Source organism: Macrobrachium rosenbergii, chromosome 56 (genome assembly GCF_040412425.1).
Source record: "Macrobrachium rosenbergii isolate ZJJX-2024 chromosome 56, ASM4041242v1, whole genome shotgun sequence".
NCBI classification, from domain to species: domain Eukaryota; kingdom Metazoa; phylum Arthropoda; class Malacostraca; order Decapoda; family Palaemonidae; genus Macrobrachium; species Macrobrachium rosenbergii.
In genome coordinates this window covers 45450695-45472864 of record NC_089796.1, presented here as the reverse complement: position 1 = coordinate 45472864, position 22170 = coordinate 45450695, and the positions used below count along the sequence as shown (strand labels likewise).

General features: G+C 42.8%; 1 protein-coding gene across 3 annotated transcripts in view; it reads left to right on the top strand.

The window, feature by feature from the left end:
* Positions 1-22170, top strand: part of LOC136836304 (acyl-coenzyme A synthetase ACSM3, mitochondrial-like) — a 319876-nt gene that overhangs the window by 254914 nt on the left and 42792 nt on the right. For all 3 annotated transcript variants that reach the window (XM_067100425.1, XM_067100426.1, XM_067100424.1), the window contains exons 8-9: positions 12365-12563; positions 13852-13970. In XM_067100425.1, the coding sequence (XP_066956526.1) occupies positions 12365-12563; positions 13852-13970 (318 nt within the window). The remainder of the gene's footprint in view (positions 1-12364; positions 12564-13851; positions 13971-22170) is intronic.

Sequence of the window (22170 nt, the reverse complement as noted above, 5' to 3'; positions counted from 1 at the left end):
TGACCAAACTAATACCAAAGAATTCTCTTCTAGTTGGTCTTTCTGGCCAGGCACTGTGTCGTAATGATTAACATTATAGCACGTGATGGAGTATATAATGGACTCAGAGATAAGAGGGCACTTTCCCTTATCTTCAACGAAGCTGAACCCAGTTTTTCCAACATCAAAAGAACCTGCAAGAAAGAGAAGTGACTATTGCGTATGTGCGTCTGCCATCTTGTTAATAACTGGGTCGTTAAAGACCAAGGAGTCATTACTCTCTGTTGGTTAGTGCAGGATGATCCCATGCCTTTTCGTCAGGGAAGTGGGAGGGTTTTGAGGACTCAACAGTGACTACCAAAAATAGGTTTTCCCTACATCAAAACCTGTTTTTTGATAGCGTAGTAGCTTGTTTTGTCCTCAAGGAGCTTTACAAAGAAATTGACAGGTGATGAAAAAGGCTTAAGCTCTCAATTTTTAATCCCAACACCCCAGAGGAAAAAACATTTCTGGTCTGAGTTCAAGCCACAAATTTCAAGTCCTATTCTTCATTCCATATACTCTTCAGGTTTTGGTACCAAGAAACAAGAAACTATAGACGAACTTACGTTTTAGGATGTAGTTCTACAGTAGCTTACCTAAGCATGCTGAGTTTGGTTGCAGTACTGTCACCCTTCTCCCATCGATAGATAGCATACTCACCGTCAATAAGACCTCTGGTTTTCTGCCATAGCACCTAGGGTTAAGACTAACCATGCCACCTACTGATACACTGTAGTCGAATTTGTTCGAGCATGTGGCAATAATTTAACTGATGACCACCCTGTACATTCGGAGACTTTTTCAAAACATTTCTGAAGAAGGCCAATGACATACTTACTTTCCTAATATCATGTGACCTAGGAAAGGAGTGTGGATTTGCCCTCTTAATGAGAGACACTACAGTCATTCTCAGCCCTTGTAGGGAGAATGGTTAGTTTGTGCTAGGGTGTAGGAAAATAGGACCCTCTGGGATGTTTGCCGTGACTTCTAGGTAAACCTTAAGTGCTTGAACCGGGCATAAAGTTTTGTCTGTTAAATTGAGTTTTCTTCTAAGAATAGATTTCTTTTTTAAAGAATCCTCATTCTTGTCCAGGAATGATGGGCCAGGGGACAATAATGGATGGTCAGCTGTTTGCGTGATGCATCGTCCCCATCCAAGAGAGCCTAGTTCACTAATACGAGCTCCTGATGCTAATGCAGTTAAGAAGATCGCTTTTTGTGGCATGTGCATTATGGTTGTATTGGGTCCACTGAATTGGGGGGTTGATAGAAGTCTAAGCAACTTGTTCAGGGACCAAATAATTGGAAGCCTTTTGGGAGTGGGCCTTTGTAGAGAAAAAGACTGTAGAAGGGAAGTGACAATTTCTATACCGGAGTCAATCCCAAATCCATAAAGCTAGGGTTCCGTTAATGCAGCCTTGTATGCTATGACTGTTGTAACTGCAAGGCATTTGTCTTCAAAAGGGTATATAAGAAAAATAAAGTGTTTCTATAGAAATCTCAACTGGGCTCTCAGTATGGATATAATCTAACCATATCTTCTATATGGACTGGTATTGCTGGATAGATGATGTCCGTAATTTTTGCACTAGGTACCTAGCAATGTTGGGCAAGTAATTTTCACGATAGATATTTTTTAAAAAATCCATACGTGAAGGTCTCAAGTCAGAAAGGAGGATGCAAAACAACTGTTTGGCCAACTGTTGGGATAGAACAGCTGTTCAATTGGAATTGATTTGTCAAAACCGTTGTTGAAATTTAGGACAATGGAAAGCTTGTTTGGCCAATTTGTTCCAGTCTTTAGGAAGGCATCTCTTACTGTTGCTTGACTGCCCAGGTTCGGAGACACATATATTAGGAGTTTGTGATTCTCATATGTGGCGAACAGGTCCACTTCTGGTTGTGGAATCATGTTGGTTTGAAAAGGATGGCTGTCCAACATCCACTGTGTTGAGGCTGTCGTTTTCCTTGATAAAGAGTCTGCTATTGCAATGAGACCCCTTGTGAGGTGAATTACAGACATGTGCCACTTCCTTGCTTGTGCCATCCAAAGGATGGCTAGCATTATCATATTGAGAGGAGGTGAACGTGATCCCGACCTCTTGATGTAGGATATTGTTGTCTCTCTCTTCTGGAGGTTTGAGTTTTTTGAGAGAAAAGGACAGCCATCAGTTCCAGGAAATTGATATAAGACTTCCTCAGAGTAGCTGATCACCTCCCTGCCACCTGACGATCCTCCAATGTCCTCTCAACCTGTTAACGAGGCATGTGTGTATTGTCAATCATACAGACGGAGGAGTCAAGGCGACCTGTTTCGCCAGAGATTCCTTCCGGATCTAAGGCCAAAGTATCTCCCAAACTTTTTTAATCTTTTGATGAGGTCGGTCTCGCATCTTTTTTCTTTCATGTGATAGCCAGAATTAATTTTGTTCACATTTTTAGTTGCAATCTAAGTATTGGATCTATTACTGATGCAAACTGCAGCAGGCCCATCATACATTCTAATTGCCATCTGGAAACTCTGGGCTGTGCAAGGAGCCTTTTGAGTACTTGCCTTATTCTCTTTTGAGCATGATGGGGAGAGACAACAGGCAGTGAAGAGTATCCCAACACAGTCCCAGCCACTGGGTCTGGGTGTGAGGTGGGATTTTTTCAAATTTATAGTTTATTATAAAATCTTTTGACTGTAGTCTGTTGACCATTGCTCTTGGGGTTTTCAAGCACTCTTTTCTTGTGGGCCCCCAGATCAACCAGTTGTCTAGGTAGGCTATTAGTTGTGTTCCTTTTTGTTTGAGTTCTTGAATGAATACCTTTGCTAATATTGTAAAATATTCTTTAGGCAATGTCTAGCCCAAAGGGCATGACTTTGAATCTGTACATATCTTTTCCTATCCGGAACGTTTGGAAGGGGAGGAAGGGAACAGCTATAGGGATGTGCTAGTATGCATCTTTCATATCTATAGAAACTGTCCAAGTCCCTTTTGGAATGATTCAATATGCTTAGGCAAAGGTAATTATCCAAAACTTTTGTTAAACAGTGTGCTTGTTCAATGTTGATTGGTTGAGGATCACTCTTCTTTTGGAGGAACCCTTTTTGAGGACACTGAAGAGATGTAATTGGTGGCAAACATATGCATGTTTCTCTATGGGCACCATTAACAGGGCCTTTCTGCCATATAAATAAAATGCTGTCCCCCCACAGGGAAATCTTCAATCGTCTGTGTCGTCGAAGCCAACCCCCAACCATACAATTCCTATTGGTATCTGCCTCTTCCTCTGCCTTCGCCTTTGATAGATATTCCAGGCGTTGCTTTTCCTTTTTCCCCCTATAAGATGGTTTTTAGAATTTGTGAAAAAGGATGTCCTTGCTGTTGTTGTTGTCCCTTTGTAGGGAATTGTCCCTTCTGACCACCTACCTGTTTTTTGAGGAAAACTTTTGGGGGTGACTGAAGGCTTATAAGATTTTATATCATAGCAGGCCTTTTTTGGGTTGGTTAAAGGGGAGTTTCAGGTTTTTTGTTTCCTGAATTCCCTTTCCCCAGAAGAGCGTACACTGTACAATTCTGTTGGCGGGCATGCTCGTTGAGTTGAGCCACAACAGACTCCTCAAACAGGCCCTTACAGAAGGGGTTAGAATGTAATAATGCAGTCACATTGGAGAGTGATTTGATGGAGCCCTCCAGTGCTTCCATTCGCACTTTTATGCACCATTCTAGGAAGTCACAGAGTGCTTCCCATTGGGTTCTCATAAGACTTTTGGTCTCAACAGCAAAAATTATCTTGGAATCTTCAGGAAGCCTTTTGATGGCAACTTCCAGCAAGGTGGTAGAGGTTATAATACTAAGGAGTGGGAGCCTAGCATAAAATTCTGACAAGGCTGTCCCCCCCGAGAGTCTTCTCATAGGGGTCCCAAACTGCTGCGTAGCTATATCTAAAGGGAGCTTTTTCCTTTCAAAAGGGAGTTGTAGTGTTACTCATTCCTTGGTGGAACTTCCCGAAACTGGGATGACCATGGCAGATGGTTTTGATTCTGCCATTGTCTCATGTTTTTAGTCACTACAAATTCTGAAAATCTGTCTTCGCATGATTAATACTTTTGAAAGTGAAGGGACAGAAGGCTGGGGCTACTTGGTGAGCAACTTGAGTCTTATTCAAAATGGTGTGAAGTTCAGGAGAAATGTCAAAACAGAGACTAATTCTTTATTATTCTCGACAGGTGTTTATAAGACAAAAGGCGGATGGAAAGGTAGCGGGTGACCCAAGGCCCCGCTGCATCCATACAAGATTTGTGTTTTCTGGCAAGCATAAAAATATGTACAACATTCATTACAGCTACATGGCATATAAAAGGTAGATATACATATCGGCAGAAAGGCTGTACAATGATACATAAGATGAGGTACATAAAGAATCTGAAACAAAGACAGGTAAAATGCATGATGTGATTAATGTACATCTAAAAGGAGAAACACAAGGAAGGAGAGGCGTGATTTGTCGTCCTTACTAATACTCCCCCCCAAGACAATAATTAGAGGAGCAATTATTGGGTGAAATATTAATCATGGAGGCGCTGGGGCAGTTGGAGTGGGCCCCTGCTTCTGGAGAACTGTGGGCGCGGGTTGGAGTTGACACCTGGGGATGGCCCCGCCTTGGTGGGGAAGCGGGTGCATCTGCAGGCAGGTATTGAGGGGGAACTCTGGGGCGCCTGCCTACTTCTTCGCAAACTTCACCGTCCAACAGGAATGTGGGTTTCAGTCTGTCGATGGTGATCCGGTCCCCCTGCCCGTGAATGTCAAGGAGGAATGCTCTGCTGGCCCGCTTGATGACTCGGTGGGCCCCCTGTAGGGCCTGGTTAAGGGCGGGTGGCGAGCTTCCACCCTGACAAAGACGTAGGCGCAGGAGTGTAAGGCGGGTGGGCTGTAGGTGATGGTTCTGTCAGTGAAGGTCTTGTGGCAGGGTGCGAACCTTTGTGCGAGTTCCCTCAACCTCGGGAGGGGGGTGTCGGCGCCGTCGGCCAACGGCAGGAAGAATTATCTGGGTGCAGCCAGTGTTTCTGTGCCCCAGGATTGAGATAGCCCAAGTCGTTGTGCCATAAGTGCGGATGGGACTTCTGTTTGCTGCTATGAGGGTGGGTACTGAGTCAGGTATTTTTTCTAAACCTTCCCTGGATGGCGGGAAAACCGACTGCATTGCCCCCGTATCAACCAGCAGACGGTGTTTGGAAATCTTGTCTGTGATGAAAAATCCTGTTGGGCAGGGGGAGTTGGGTTTCACGGCCACAACCGTTACTTGTGGCCGCCTTTGTCATTTTTTGTAAAAGAACATGGAGGCCTGTAGGTTCTGGCGTTGGTCCCAAACTTTCTATGGTAGAAACACCACGTTGGGTTTGGCCATGTCTTGTGCTTTTTGAGTGGCGGTCTTTTCTTATAAACGGTGTTGATGTCTCCGTCGTCGTCGCCATCTTCCTCCGACAGGTTGCAGGCTCTCAGGGCGGCAGCCGCAAGGGCGGTGGTGTGCGTCAAGGCCTTGGTGGCCTCATAATGTTTCTGGGCGTCGTCGACTAAGGCATCCATGTCCAGGTTCTCTGCATCCCTTATCTGGCGCCGAACTTCCCACGGGAGGCACCGAAGGAAAATTGCTTTTGTCACATGTATTGTCCTTTTCCTACCATTCTTGTCGCGACCTGGGAGGGTTATCAACCCCTGCAGCTGGTCCCAGGCTTCCCTGGGTGATGCATCTCCAAGGGGCTGGGATAACAGGTCGAATGCGCGCTGCGCTCTCAGACATGGGCATGGAGTAGGAATTCAGCAGTTTGTTCTTTAAGTCCGTGTATGTGACTTTGTCAGGTCACGCGTCCAGCCAGGGGGAGATTCTATTGAATACTTCTTCTGGGAGTGCCGTCATGACTATGTCTGATTTTGTAGTATCGTCTGAGATGCATGCCATGCGAAAATGCGCGTCTGCGCGCCAGAACCATGATGCCGTGTTTTGCTGCGAGAATGGGGGAAGTTTGACTGTGTCTGGCCATGTTGGTGGAGAGGCGTACAGACAAAGCGGGTTCGCACTGAGGTTCTGTTTCTGACATCTTTACTTCTCATGCACCAAAACGCAGGAAAATGCGCCGTTTTGAGTCCGTTAATGGTGCTGCTTTGTTCGAGAGGTTGAACGAAGTGCCAAAACGTGCCCTTTTGGGTATGCCATATTTAGTCCATTAATGGCACATTTTCCGCCAGGTAGGGTGCTATCAGAGGCCTAAACTGTGTGCATAGTTAGTCCGCTAAAGGCTTTCTAATGGTAGGGTGCGGCCGTAGTTAGTCCGTTAATAGCTGGGCCAAAACCGCACTACCTGTCCCTGACCTGGGGTCACCAGTGTGAGGTTCAAGAAAAATGTCAAAGCAGAGACTGATTCTTTATTATTCTCGACAGGTGTTTATAAGACAAAAAGCAGACAGAAAGGTAGCGGGCGACCCAAGGCCCCCCGCTGCATCCGTACAAGATTTGTGTTTTCTGGCAAGCATAAAAATACATACAACATTCGTTACATGACATGTAAAAGGTAGATATACATATCAGCCGAAAGGCCGTACAATGATACATAAGATGAAGTACATAAAGAATCTGAAATAAAGACAGGTAAAATACATGACGTGATTAATGTACATCTGAAAGGAGAAACACAAGGAGGGAGAGGAGCAATTTGTTGCCCTTACAATGGAAGTAGAGATCCATTTTTCGTTGACTGGTAAAGGGTGATTTCTATATCTTTTAATGCTATAGACAAAGGTAAGAAAACTGTGTCTGTTAGTGTTTTCTCCATGACTGGTGAAGATGGTACCAGGTGCCATTCTGTATTAGGGAATGCTGCCCTGTTTCTAAATTCTGCATGTACAACTTCAATCATAGTTTTTCTCTCATTAATAACATACTTGCCATCGGGAGAGAAAATACACTTTGAGGTGCCTCGCCAAGGATTATCAGCATCATCAGGGATGATTACTGGAGTCCCTATTATGTTTTGATCTGAAGTTCTGTATTCCGAACTGACCATTTTGTTGTTTCCAGTCGGAATTCTCACATGAGACCTTGTTTGGGCAGCATTTCTATCCACACTCATTTTTCAGTTAAAGGATGTAGTACTTTTACACTTTGGGGTGTGCATGACTAACTTACTTTCCTTTATGGAATCATACTTCATGCCCCTTATATATTGCCGTTCTGTGGCAAGGGCAACTTTGATGGTACTCAATTTCCTTACGGAATTGATCAAATGCCGCAAACTGTGTGTCCCTTTTAGGGGAGCTTGCGCAATCTAACTGAGCTTCAGCAACTGAACTGTAACTGCCTGTTAATCAAGGGACAGAAGTCCTGGGTAAGTTACTATACCCCTCCAAAAATGTAGTCATTTCAGTTAGAGTTAGGTGGATCCCAGTATACCTTTTGGAGGAAAGATCCTATTCAGCAACAATAGCTGCATGGGGAATAGAATTCCTTCTGGAAGGTTTCTCCCATGGCTAGCTAAAATTTGTGTCCCTGAGCCTTCTGGGTTTAGCAGGGTCATTTCAATGGCAATGTCCACTTCATATTCTTTAGTAAGAATGTCAACCCCATGTAAAGATTCCTCTACTTCCTCCGAAGGGTTAACCTGGGAGGTACTAGGGGCTGATGTTACTGTGTTTTGGCCCAAACATTGATATTGTTCTTAGAGTTAAGTATCTGCTATAAATATCTGCTACTGGAGTTCTGCCAGAAAGATATAATCTCCCCCTTCCTCGCCCCTACCGAACCCTAGAACCCATCGAGACAGCTTAAAAGGAGTTGTTTCGTCCTAAAAACTTGCTGCCAGGAGCATACTCTAAATCTCTCCCATGTCTGGTGACCAAGCAAATTTTCCTTCTTTTTCACAAGGACTATGCTCATGGCAGGCAATATGGGCTGTAACCACTGGCAAAAAGTGAACCAAGCAATTTGCTACAGAGGATCCTGCCTAATGGCGGCCCTGTAGTGATATAAAACAAGTTGTTGTTAGAAGCTAGTTAGTATTAATTGCTTTTAAATGAGGGACACTTCTGTAGTTCCTCATATAGTTTCCATATTACTGGTTAACTTGATTACAAGTGTGCAGTTGTAATATATTTAATTAAATATCTATGTTAACTTAAACCCTCTAAGGTTTAGGTTAGTTTTCATACCTGCAGATGGCTGTATTATTACTTATACACTTTCTTTTTGCAATGGCTAAGTGAAATTTTTAATTCTAATTGTCATGCCATTCAGACTAACTGCTATGAACTAATTTGTTTAACTAACCCAAGCTACTGTTTTATATAGCTTAGGTTAATGCTTCTAGTACAGTCTAGGTTAAGCTAAGAATAGAGGATTTCTTAGAAGGTTCTTGCTTAGCCTGGTCTAGGCCACTGCCTATTCTAGGCTTATTTAAAACTTAAGGATATAAAATATACAGTAAATAATCCACTTATAATCTGGTTTTCTGTTTTATGTGGCTAATAGTAGGATATTCCTTAAAAAGGGGTTCCTAGTTAATCTGGTTAGGCTACTGCCTGTTGTAGGTTTATATCACCTTTAAGGATATAGGCTACATAAGACCCTACTAGTATGTAGCCTTACAGATATGCTACCGAGTCATAAAAACTAAGCTATTTTATTGAGCCTAGGGTACTGTTTTTATATATAATCCTAGGCTTATTTGTTCTTTCTTAGCCAAGCATAGGGTATTACCTAATCCAGATTCTTATAGATCACTCTTAAATGTTTAGGGTTTATGAAAACAAACTTACTAGTATGTTGCCTTATAGTTAGTCTACTATTTTTTTGTCTAACCCAGGTTGTTGTTTATATCCAATCCTAGGCTATTTGGCCTACTATATAAAACAGTAACTCCCTAATGTGTAACCTTATAGCCAGGCTTTAACTTATTCTAATCTAAGCTACTGCCCAATCCAGATTATTTAATTCACACTTAAGGGTATGGGTTACATAAGCATGTAGCCTTATGGCTAGGTTACCATCTCATCCAGCACAGATTACTATTTCATCTAGTCCTAGATTACATGGTCTAGGCCAACAATTTAATCCAAAAATGGGATGTTTCGTAAAAAAGTTATCACTTAGCTTGACATATGGTAATGCCTAGGCTAGTCCTGGATTATTTAGCTCATGGTTAAGTGCACAGGCTTATATAAAATAAAAAATCAGACTAAAATGTAACCGTATTGTTAGGCCATCGGTTTGTTTTGCCCAGATAGTGTTATTATCTGATCCTAGGGTCCTCAGTCTAAGCTAGGCCACTTATGGATACGTAATCCTAGGACATAGGCTACAGACAACATCCACTATTAATCTAGTCTAAATTATTCTCACTTACTGCCTAGATTATTGTAGACTGCCTAGATTATTGTATCGTATAATCTGAAAGGATTTTCTATATTAATGATAAGTGTGGAACATTTGGTAATTCTAAGAAGCTAGACTTCTTGACGTTTTCCTATGTTATTTTATTTGCTTTAAAAATTTAAAGTTATATTTTGTTGTAACTAAGCTGTCATTGACCTTTGAAGACTACGTGGCTTGAATTTCTAAGGCAGGTTTAAGCCAGCATTCATGATAATCCCCACCCCCTCCAAAAAAAATTGTAACTAAACACCCCTAAAAATACCAACATAACGAAACTCAGAGGTGTTTACTTTACAATTTTGCTGTATTAACTATGAAGGTAGCCGGCTTAGACAATGCAGGTAATTCAAGTCGTGTAGTCTTCAAAGGTCAATTACAGTTTAGTTACAGCCGGCCGACAAAATATTACTTTAAATTCTTGTAAAGGAAGTAAAATAACATAGGAAAACGCCAAATTATCAAGAATTACCAAAATTTTAAAACTAAAATTTAAAACAATTTTTGCTTTACGAAACTTGGTAGCACTCAACAAGCCGGTTCCGGCTTTCACAAACAAATTATCAATTCCAAAAGTTTAAAACTAAAACTTAGTATTAAACACTTACCTTGTTATGTTTTATGTTTCCATGATCCTCGATAATGAAATCAGAGAAAAAAGTTGATTTTCTACAGAGCTCTGGTAACGACATAAACCGTTCGCTACAGACCAAAACAGTTATGGATCCTTGGTCTTTAACGGCCCGGTTATAACAAGAGGGCAGACGCGCATGCACAATAGTCACATGATCACATCTCTTTCTTGCAGTTTCTTGTGACATTAGAAAAACTGGGTTCAGCTTCGCTGAAGATGAGGGAAAGTGCCCTCTTATCTTCGAGTCCATTATATACTCCATCACGTGTTATAATGTTAATCATTACGACACAATACCTGGCCAAAAAGACCAACTAGAAGAGAATTCTTTGATATTAGTTTGGTCACCATGGAGCTCTGGTAGACCATGGAAGGTAACTCCTTGAGGACAAAACAAGCGACTACGCTATCAAAAATGGTTATTCTAATGTTAATATTTTTGAGTTGAAGGTTAATAATAATAATAATAATAATAATAATAATAATAATAATAATAATAATAATAATAATATAATAAAGTCTGGTTATTAATGAACAGTTAAGCCAATGAGGCACTAGTTGAGATGAAAACTTGATGTGGGATGAGCTAAAATCTATTTTCTCTGGTTGCCTGATGTTTGTCACTTTCCACTTACAACGCTGGGGAAGATATCTTCATATATTAAATGTGACCATGTTTTTGAAAAGATACCAGTACAACAAGTACTTAGGATTATTAATGTTAAAATTGGACATGTTAAAGAAAGAATAATCCACCATATAGCCGCTCATGGTTTGGCCAGTTGAATGATACTGCGACGCCTGGTAACTTAAAATCATTCGTTCATTGTTTACAATTTTTCAGTGGACTAATTTTTTGGGTTATAAAGACAAGCAGTATATTCTTAAAAATTTGTAGACTTCTCTACATGTCCTTGTCTACTGCTGGGAAGGACTTAAGACAGTCAGCCTCCAGTTTTCTCTTGATAATGTTGAAGTACAGGTACTGTGTTGTGGTATGCATTTTATTAACAGTATGAGGTTCCTCCTACAAAAGAGAAGTAAAATGGGGTTTAACAAAGATTCCATAAACCATTTTCTTAGAACTGTGGTACTACTAATTTTGGCAAGGATCTTGGTATATGATCTGAATCATATTGCCCTCTCCTTCCAAACTGTCAAATATGGAATGAAAACAGCCCATGAATTTTAGTTTACCATCATCAAATGGAAGATATCTAGTATGAAAATAGTCTGTTGGTGTGTTTTTAGTGTGGATATTAAGTAATTTAAAGATACTCTTGTATGTAAAATTGATATAGTGTACCTTGTTTATAAAAACAAGTGTAAAAATGATATAGGGTAACTAATTTACTAATGAATCTCCGTATTATTACTGTCAGATACATTAAAGTAAATTAGGGTACACAGTTTGCCAGTTCATTATGAAGACTAGCAATAGCATTTACATTGAAATTACCACCTTTTTTCACATGCTTTTATTTAACTTGACTTCTGCAACTGTTTGGATCTAAACTTGTAACTCAATTTTTTACCTGTTCCCTTCATCTGATGAACTTGAAAATTTGCATGGTTACTCAATCCCGGTGACAATACAGACTTACATGGTCAGTAGGTCATCAGTGACCTCTAGTGACCCTGGGACCCCTTCCAATATCTGAGGATTTGTATGAAAATCTTCAGATTTTTCATACCTTCTTTGAATCAGTAGAATAAGTTAATAACTCTACTGATTTTTCAAACTTTCTTTGGCTTGACAGGATATCATGTTCAATTTCATTAGCTACAATAAATTGGTTACAATTTCTGTCAAAACTAAAAAGTATAAAATAAAAAATTTTAAACCACACTTTTATTAAAATGCTGTAAAAAGTAAAAATGCTACAAGAAATAAAAAATATATATTTCTTTTCTTGTAGCATTTCCATCCATGTTTGGCGCCCACGCTTTTATTTCTGTAGACATGATTGTGTCTAAAAAATTTTTGTTTACTTTTTATTGCATTTTGATAAAAGCGTGTTTTAAAAAAATTTCATATTTTTTTTATATCTCAACATCAGCTGAGCACCAATCAAGACAATACATGCATGGAAGCTGCATTTCCCAAATGTGCATATAAATGTTCATTTGCTTTTGTATGTCATGAATAATTATTTGAAAATTTTACGTAGATAAGGAAGTTTTATATATACTTTGAAAAATACCAGTATGTATTTCTTGATTCATGGCATTTGAGAACTTAAGTTCTAAGTTGACAATTTCAACCTAATCTTGTCCTGATTATGATATTATCATTTATAGATGCCAAGTTTTAATGCTGAAGAAGTTCTTCGAAGCCTTTGCAAGCATCCTGTGAATGCCTTGTGTGCTCCTCCTACTGCATATAGAGCTATGGTTCAGTGTGACTTGGAAAAGTATAAATTTAACTCCTTGAGACGTTGTGTAAGTGCTGGAGAGCCTCTCAACCCAGAAGTCATAGAAAAATGGACACTTTCCACAGGTTAGGATTGTTTGTTTTTTGCAAGCCTTTTTCACTACTCAAAAAATTTTTCCATTTTTTGAAATGAAGTAAATTCAAATTAACGAAGGCATTTTGAATTCCGCAAATTAAAAATTGCCATATATTTTTGTCTTATACAACTATCTTTGTGACATTGCATTTAGATAGCACTCAGATAAGAGTTAGGCATCCTGGCAGTAACAAAATTGTAGTGTAATTTAAGCTTTAGAAAAGCACACAAGGATTGTAAAATTCTGGGTGATTCCTCCACCAAAGAGAAAGGGATCCTTGTTACTGTTTGGCTCACTGAAGTGGTTACTGGCATAAAACACTTTACTTTAAATTTTCATATGTAGTTGCTTTCTACACGAGCAACCTGAAAGTTAGTATTTGACCACATTAAGTGCACCTAAGGTCCGTTTTTGTTGTTAATTTGTTCATATACAAAGTCACAAAAGGTATTTTCCCCTTAAGATCTGCTCTAAATCCCAATGCACATAAGTGAAATTCAGCAACAACCAAACCACCTTGACCGGCTTAAAGTTCCTGCGATGTAGCTTGGTTAGCAGACCCAAGCAAACTGATCAACCAGATGATATGCAGTGGTGCTTAAAGGTGTAATGAGAGCAATGCCAGGGGTTTACTTGCCCAGCAGTAGAGCTTTAAAGAGGTTGGCTGTCTGAATTTTTTATCGAGTGTTTGATCTTCAGATAGTATATTCGAGTCCAAAGGCTTCCTTGAGAATGTAGGTTGACAATATGCAATGACAATTGTAGTGAATATTTTACTGTAATAATAAAAGACCAAAAATAAATTCATGCTGACTTATTTTGGCGGAGATTTTAATATTGCCTCAGTTTTAATTAATTCTTGGTTATACAGTTTTAATGATACTCTTGGTTAAATAGTATATATACATGAAAATCAATACAGTATTGTATAAAAGGGCAAGAGGAAAGATGGAAAATTATGGAAAGTGACAAAGAATAACAACCTAGAAAAATCTAAGTTGCAGTGAATGAAGAGAAAAATGCTTTTGGGATGCAGGACAAGGATGATAGAAAAAGCATAGGAACAGGAATAAGAAAGAATATTAATATTGTTCAGGCTTTGCCATCTTTTTTTTATCTGGATTTTGTTTGCATATTCTGTATCTTTCTTTGTGTATAAAATTATGAGTTTGCTTTGTTTCATTTACCACCGTAATCACAATGTGGTTACAATCCTTTCTATCTGTTTGTGAAAACTTGTTGCACTATTTTCATGTTATTTTATATCATCTTTGTAGGTCTTCAGATTTTTGAGGGATATGGCCAGTCCGAAACAACACTTCTTTGTGGAACTGGTGAGGGAGTTGAAATTCGTCCTGGATCAATGGGCAAGCCTGCACCAGGGTATAATCTAAAGGTCAGTCACTACTATCCTGGCACTGGGAATGAATGCCTTTTATTTTTATAGATCAGAAGTAGACAGCAGTATTTATGAATTATAGATTCTTAGAATTACTGTAAAATTTATGTTGTGATCATCTTTGCATTTCAAAGCTTGACATAGGATCTGATCGTTATTCAGTGCTTTTAGACACAACTTTTCTGTTATTTTCAGGTGCAAATATTTAATTATTAAAAAAAGGATTTTGACAAAGGAAAAATCTATTTCTGGGGAGGGGCCCGTGTCACCCGGTGAAATAATCCATTCAGCACTTATTTCTAGGTAATTCCGTTGCTAGATACCAGAGAAAAGCTAAATGTAAAGCTGGGGTTACTACCCCAGAGCGATCTCAAGAAATGGAGTCGTATATGGTAAAGGGTGAGATTGTCACAATCACGGGACCCTGCCCTATAAAATTCCCAATGTCAAAAGTCCCAATGAGAGAGATGCCGATACAAGCCCATGCACTACTCACGGACTGTACACAAGGCAACACTAGCCGCATTCCATGTTAGCACCCACCCCACTAGAATGATGTTTATCATGGGAGGGAGAGAATGAAAAACAGGGTGGGTCACCGGGTGACACGGGCCCCTCCCAGAAATAGATTTTTCCTTTGTCAAAATCCTTTTTCTGGATCTGGGTCCCGTGTCAGCGGTGAAATAACAACAGAAATAAACATCATTCTTATGCTAATAAAGACTTAAAACAGAGACGTTGAAAACTAGGAGAATTCTACCTTGAACATTAGTAAGGTCCTCTAAATTCATGTAATGAAAATAATGAAAGTGGTCACCGTCTAAGATCATGAGCTTAGGATTGAACCTGAATAGGCTAGTATTGAAAATACTTTCTGCCTAATAGCAGACACGGGTACTGTTGTCATCGTGTCTGCTATTAGCAGAAAGTATTTTCTTAATACAAGCTATTCAGGTTCAATCTAAGCTCATGATCTTAGACGGTGACCACTTACATTATTTTCATTACATGAATTTAGAGGATCTTACTAATGTTCAAGGTAGAATTCTCCTAGTTTTCAACGTCTCTGTTTTAAGTCTTTATTAGCATAAGAATGATGTTTATTTCTCTGTTATTATTTCACCGGGCTGACACGGGACCCCGATCCAGAAAAAGGATTTTGACAAAGGAAAAATCTATTTCTGGGAGGGGCCCGTGTCACCCGGTGACCCACCCTGTTTTTCATTCTCTCCTCCCATGAGAAACATTATTCTAGTGGGGTGAGTGCTAACATGGAATGCGGTAGTGTTGCCTTGTGTACAGTCCGCGAGTAGTGCATGGGCTTGTATCGCACCTCTGGTTGGGACTTTGACATTGGGAATCTTTATAGGGCAGGGTCCCATGATTGTGACAATCTCACCCTTTACCATATACGACTCCATTTCTTGAGATCGCCTGGGGGTAGTAACCCAGCTTTACATTTAGCTTTTCTCTGGTATCTAGCAACGGAATTACCTAGAAATAAGTGCTGAATGGATTATTTTCCCAAATAAAAAGGGATACTAATAAATAACACAAAACAAACATGCCGACCCAAGACCAAGAGAGGTCAGGAGATCGAGACGGGCGTTATAAATCCCTTTAATTATTAAACTAAAGGAAAATAAGGAGCCTCAATCGCCTAAAAAACAAAAAAACACTGGTACTCAAGTTGTTGAAGAAGAACCTTGCGAGGATGCCATAAAAATGCCAAAATAGAGCACAAAATAAGGATCACAACGAAATTACGTGTGAACGAAATCGCGTGCTAAAATGGAATGCGGCTAGTGTTGCCTTGTGTACAGTCCGCGAGTAGTGCATGGGCTTGTATCGGCACCTCTCTCGTTGGGACTTTTGACATTGGGAATCTTTATAGGGCAGGGTCCCGTGATTGTGACAATCTCACTCTTTACCATATACGACTCCATTTCTTGGAGATCGCTCTGGGGGTAGTAACCCCAGCTTTACATTTAGCTTTTCTCTGGTATCTAGCAACAGAATTACCTAGAAATAAGTGCTGAATGGATTATTTCACCGGCTGACACAGGACCCCGATCCAGAAATTAACTTTTGCACATTTAAAATTAATTTTTGCAGAGTTTGTTGGATAAACACTAGACCATGTGATGCCTTCTGATGGGCAAAAGAGACTAACAAAATGGTGCACCTTAGGTCTTGAAACAATAAGACAGCCCAAGACTAGCCTGTTCCCCGAGACCGGTCTGTGCATTTGTGTTATGTGATCGACCCAATTTGCCACCTGCAGAAAACTAGGGAACCATTCTTTTGTTGGTGGTGTTTTAATTTAAATATGCTTCTCCTTGTCCTTTTCTCTTGTTTGTCATATTTTGCTTCTTGCCATTAGTTTCCTAACATAGCATTGACCTAAATTCCAATAAAGCTGTGGTGAGAAGGTTTAGTCAAGAGACTTGAGCTTTTTTAAATTTTTTGGTTTGTTAGGAGTTGGTTTATCACAAACCCTTACTTAAGGTTAGCCCTTCATAATGATGACTTTTTTTTTTCTATGCTGTTGCAGATGCTCCTCTACTTACGAACAAGTTACATTCCAAATAGCTGTTCGTAAGTTCATTTTGTTCATAAGTTCAACTTTGTATATGCAGAGTCAATATTTACAGTACTATTTATGTTTTTTCATACTAAAACCCAATAGTACTGGTACTGTTACTGTATTTTATATAGTATTTTATTATTACAAATGATATATAAGACCTAACATTAAACAAATTATGATAATACAGTAAATGTAAAGTACATGTGCAGTTTTCTTACCTTTGAAACTGGTGTCGTAGGCTTGTCATGATGGATGATGAGAGGGGGAGGTGGTGTGGAATTAATACAGGGGTGGCAGGTTGTCAGTCTTCTTCGTTTTCGCTTTCTTCAGCAAGGATTTCTTCATCACTTTCCTCTTCATTTGGGGAGAAAGCATTCATTGGAGGTGGGGAGGCTCATGAAGTTGAAGGCACTGGGGAGTACCTTGAGGTTCAAGGCACTGGTTTAAAGAATTTGTCTATGGAAGTCTGCATTGTTTTTCTTTTCTTTTCATTGTATATGATATGATAACACTAGAAAGCATCATTGGCCATTGTTCTTACTTTTGAGAATCCCTTAACATTGGGGTCCTGATTCTCAAAAAAAGTCAACACTTTTTCTAGAAGAGAAAACCCCCTTGGCCATCAATTTTGTTTCAAACTTCTTTATGAGAACAAGTTGTTCTTCTCCTTCATGTTCTTTTGTTTTTTGGCTGAATGAGTGAAGTTGTGTTATGTAGTAAATAAAGAACCTGAACATCGAGAGAGGCCCTCCCAACAAAATTTGGACTTGTGGGTTGCGGCCCGGAGCACTCCGAACAAAAATTGAATTTACGAGCATGGATGGTCGTATCTTTGAAAGTTCATAAGTTGAAAGTCCATAAGTAGAGGAATGTCTGTATTCTTTGTTGTAGGTGAACTTTGTGTGTGCCTATTATTTGTTTGTTTGGCCTTGTGAGTAATATTGCTGTAGAACTATCTGATTTTCCCTTGTTAAAGCATATCTTTCCTCAGCAGTTGTTGCTTGTCTCTGTGTATCTCCTACATTTAGTCTCAGTGAGTATCTGGAAAGGTTGTAGAAAGATTGTTATGACCATATTTACTCAATACAACTAAGTCAAGGCACCAACCTAGCTTGATCACTCTAACATTCCAGATTGAGGAAAAGATAAAGACTGTCACAACCCTGAGATGCAGGCTTTATCACTTCTGTAATCTTCCTTTATTCAGTTTAGAAAATGTTCATGCCTTAAATACAGAAGAGAAAAGGGTAGTACATTAACATACTCTATATAGTAACTCTTCATCTTGGTACTAACACATCCAAGGGGGTGTGAATACACCCAAAGCACTACTGAATTTGAAATAAACATGTGTAAAAGAAAATATTAGATATTTGTTGAAAAGTACTTGTACTTAAGTACATTGTTAAGTGCTTGGGCTTAAGTACTAAACAAATCTTCTGTACTTGTACTAGTAAATTTCTGCAGTACTTGTGTAAAGTCTCCGCTCAACGCATTCTCTATGGAGAACATCCTGTTTTCTGTGGTGCTTTTCCCCGACCTAAGGTCGGACAGAATATATATTTAATATCATAATTGTAAACTGTGTATATGTTGTCTTTCTAAGCAATCATTCATTATGTACAAGTAACAAGTTATTTATGTCGGATGTCAGACATTGTTTATCACTATGTTCTCTGTATGTACCTGTCCTGTTTTTTAAGGAATTAGTTTGACCTCAGATCACCTGTAAATCTTTGTACCAGCGGTCTCTGAGAATGCAGACGTCTGCATCCAGCTTTATAAGCAGCTAGTTTTCATCAATAAATCAGCAGTACTTGTAAGGTGTCAAAGAAACGAGCAGGTAAAAGTTACTGCTACTTTATTACAGATCCAGGCAGTTTATATAGCGGCCGACTGGCGCCGGCCCGCGAAAGACAATGGAATTGACTGTGACCTGAGGTCGAAACAATAAACAATAATATGCAGTGAACGAGTACAAATTACAATACAAAACATACAGAACTTCAATATGGATACAGTCTTGATGCCTGTGAATGAAGAAACATATGATACACAATGTGTGACATTTGTATAAATACGTATAAAGTAAAAATGGTTAAAAATGCGTGACCTGGCACGTTTTAGGCGTGACTAATTGAGTTTGAAGAGAATGGGGAGTCACCAAAGAAAACATGCTCAGCGGAGACTTAGTTAATGGCGAGTTAATGGCGCCGCTGAAACACTACGCTGGCGTCGATGTGGTGACTTTACAAATACTCCCCCCCCAAGACGAGGGACGTGTCTGACTAATCCCTGTATCTGCTGGGACGCTGAAGGGTGCCGCGGCTCCTTGAAGATAACGGAGGGGTCTCCCGCCTGTGAGGCTGCTGGTTGGGCGGTCCCTTCCTGGGGCGGCTGCGCCTGCGGGGGTTAGGGCGTGCTGGAGTGCGGTTGGGCGGAAGGGGTGCTGCGTCGCTGTCGGGACTCTCCGACAGAAAGGCGGGCTTTAAGCGGTCTATTGAAACCAGTCGTCCTTCCCAGGGAGTGCCAGCCGAACGCCTTGCTGTTCCGTTCCAGCACGCGAAGGGTCCCGGTAGGGCTTGGTTAGTGGTGGACGGACGGCGTCGACTCTGACGAAGACGTGGGTGGCGGATGACAGCTGTGGCGGCATGAAGGTGGTTGATTTGTCGATGTATGAGCGCCTGCAAGGGGCGAACTTGCCGCCACGCCGGAGCGGAGCCTCTGCAGTGATGGGGAGTGGCGTTCATCCGTCACGAGCTCTCCCGGCACCACGAGGGGTTCCCCATAGGTTTGTTCGGCCGCAGACAGGGTGCCGTCGGCTCTGGGGGCTGTTCTCAACCCGAGGAGGACCCACGGCAGCTGATGTTTCCAGTCCACAGCGGTGCAGCGGGCCATGAGGGATGACTTTAGGGACCTGTGGAATCGTTCGACCAGGCCGTAGGCCGCTGGGTTGTACGCTGTAGTGGTGTGATGCGTGGTTCCCAGCAGTTGAGCCAGGGCAGACCACAACTCGGAGAGGAAGGCGGGGCCCCTGTCGGTTGTGATGTGATCTGGGACGCCGGCGGCTGACCCAACTGGAGAGCAGGGCCTCGGCGCACGCGCTGGCGGTGGCTTCTTGCATGGGTGTGGCTTGCATGGGTGTGGCCGGGCCACCTCGTCGAACGGTCTACCACCGTCAGGAGGTATCTGGATCCGCCTGATGGGGGAAGGGGCCCGACGACGTCGATGTGGATGTGGCCGAAGCGGCGCTCTGGCTGTGGGAACTCGCCTACCCCCGACTGCGTGTGACGACCCACCTTACTGGTCTGGCACTGCAGGCACTGTTTTGCCCAGGACGTGGCGTCCTTTTGCACCCCGTGCCAGATGAACTTTTTTGAAAGCAGCTTGGCCGTGGTCCTGCCGGAGGGGTGTGAGAGGCCGTGAATTATGTCGAATATCTGGCGGGCGTGAGGCTGGAACCAAAGGGCGGGCTGACCTGTGCTGATGTCGCAGAGCAGGCTTGGGCCTTCGGGGCGAGGGTCACGTCCCCGCCACCTGAGGGACGTGATAGCGGTGCGGTATGCTGGGGTTTCTGGGTCAGCGGCCTGTTCTCTGGCGAGGTCCTGGTAATCCACACCAAGCTGCACTGCATTCAACTCGACTCTGGAGGCCGTCTGCTACGGATTTTTCTTGCCGGGAGGTACCTGATGGAACAGGTAAATTCGGCTATGGCTGAGAGGTGGCGCTGCTGTCTGGAAGACCATGCGTCCCCCTGCTTCGTGAAGGCATGAACCAGTGGCTGATGGTCTGTGAAGATTGTGAAGGGCGTCCCTCCAGGAGGAACTTGAAGTGCCGAAGCTGCGCGGTACATCGCGCAGAGTTCCCTGTCGAAGGTGCTGTAGCGGTCTCTGCGGATTGAACTTCTTGCTGAAGAAGGCGATGGGCTGGTGGGCGCCGTTGATGATTTGCTCCAGAACAGCACCGCAGGCGACGTTACTGGCGTCTGTCGTCAGCTGGAGGGGGCCTTGGGATCCTGGTGTGCCAAGGCGGTTGCCTTGGCGAGGCGCCTTTGTCAGGGAAAAGGCCTGCTGCTGGCTGGGTCCCCAAGGCAGGGACTTCGGTTGGCCTTTTAGGACTTCCGTCAGGGGGGTGGTGTGCGCGAATCCCAGGATGAACCGCCTGTAGAAGTTTACCATCCCAAGGAACTCCTGGACGGCCTTGACGGAGGTGGGGGTCGGGAACCTAGCTACAGCTGCTACTTTCGATGTAAGAGGGCGGACGCCTGTCGGAGACACCTCATGACCCAGGAATTCTGCTTTCTGGACGCCGAAGGTGCATTTGTCAAAGCGGACGATGAGGCCGTTCTCTTGGAGGCGCTGCAGGACTGCCCTGATGTGTATCTGGTGTTCGCTGTGAGACCTGGAAAATATGAGAATGTCGCCGAGCGTAGCAGACGCAGAACTAGGTCCCCAGGATGCTGTCCATGAGCCGCTGGAAGGTGGCCCCGGTGTTCCTCAGCCCGAAAGTGGAGAAGGCGAACACATAGGACCTGAAGGGCGTGATGATGGCTGTCTTTGGTATGTCCTCTGGTGCAACAGGTACCTGGAAATAAGATTTAAGAAGGTCCAATTTAGTGAATACTTTGGCCCCGTGAAAAGGAGGCCGTGAGGTCCTGCATGTTGGGTAGAGGGTAGTGGTCGGGCTCTGTTGCAATGTTGAGCCGCCTGTAGTCGCCACAGGGTCTCCAGGAGCCGTCCGGTTTCTGCACCATGTGGAGGGGGGAGGCCCATGGACTGGAGGCTTTCCTGCAGATTCCCATCCGCTCCATCTCCGTGAATGCTTTTTTCGCCTCCTGAAGGCGCTGAGGGGGAAGCCTTCGGAACTTCGCATGTGTTGGGGGCCCTTTAGTCGTTATATGGTGGTATATGCCGTGCTTGGCTGGGGCCCCGGGACTTGGCGCGGCTCGGGCTTGAATACCTCAGGGAACTCCAACAGTAGGTGTGCATACTGGTGGGGGCGACGGCGCTGATGGTGGGTCTGGGTCCCGCTGTTAACGGAGAGACCGGGCAGGAGTCGGTATCGAGGAGGCGTTTGTGCCTCACGTCGACTAGCAGGCCGAAGTGCGCCAGAAAATCGGCCCCCAGGAGTGGGGTTCCCACGTCCTGACGATGAAGTCCCAGGAGTAACTCTGGCCAAGGATGGAGATCGACAGGGGCCTGGTGCCGTAGGAGAGGATGGGGCTTCCATTGGCAGCCGTCAGGAAGGCGGCCGGGTCTGGTGTCTGGTTGCGGTCCTCTCTGGATGCCGGGAAGATCGATTTAAAGGCCCCTGTGTCGACCAGCATCATCCTGCCGGAGACGGTGTCGCGGACGTAAAAACCTACTGTTTTTGAGCCCCTGGGTTCTTCGGCTGCCATGGCGGCCTGTCCTGCTGGCCGCCGCCACCCCCGTTTTTTGAACGGGCAAACGAGCAGGGCAGCAGGCAGTTTCGGGCGTCCTTTCCGAACCACTTGTGGTAGCGACAGAAGCCCGGGGACCTCCATCTGCTGTGGTTCGGTGGACGTCTGTTGGCGATGGCATTGACGGGCTGCTCTACGTCCTCTTCAGGCTGGACGGAGCTGACCGG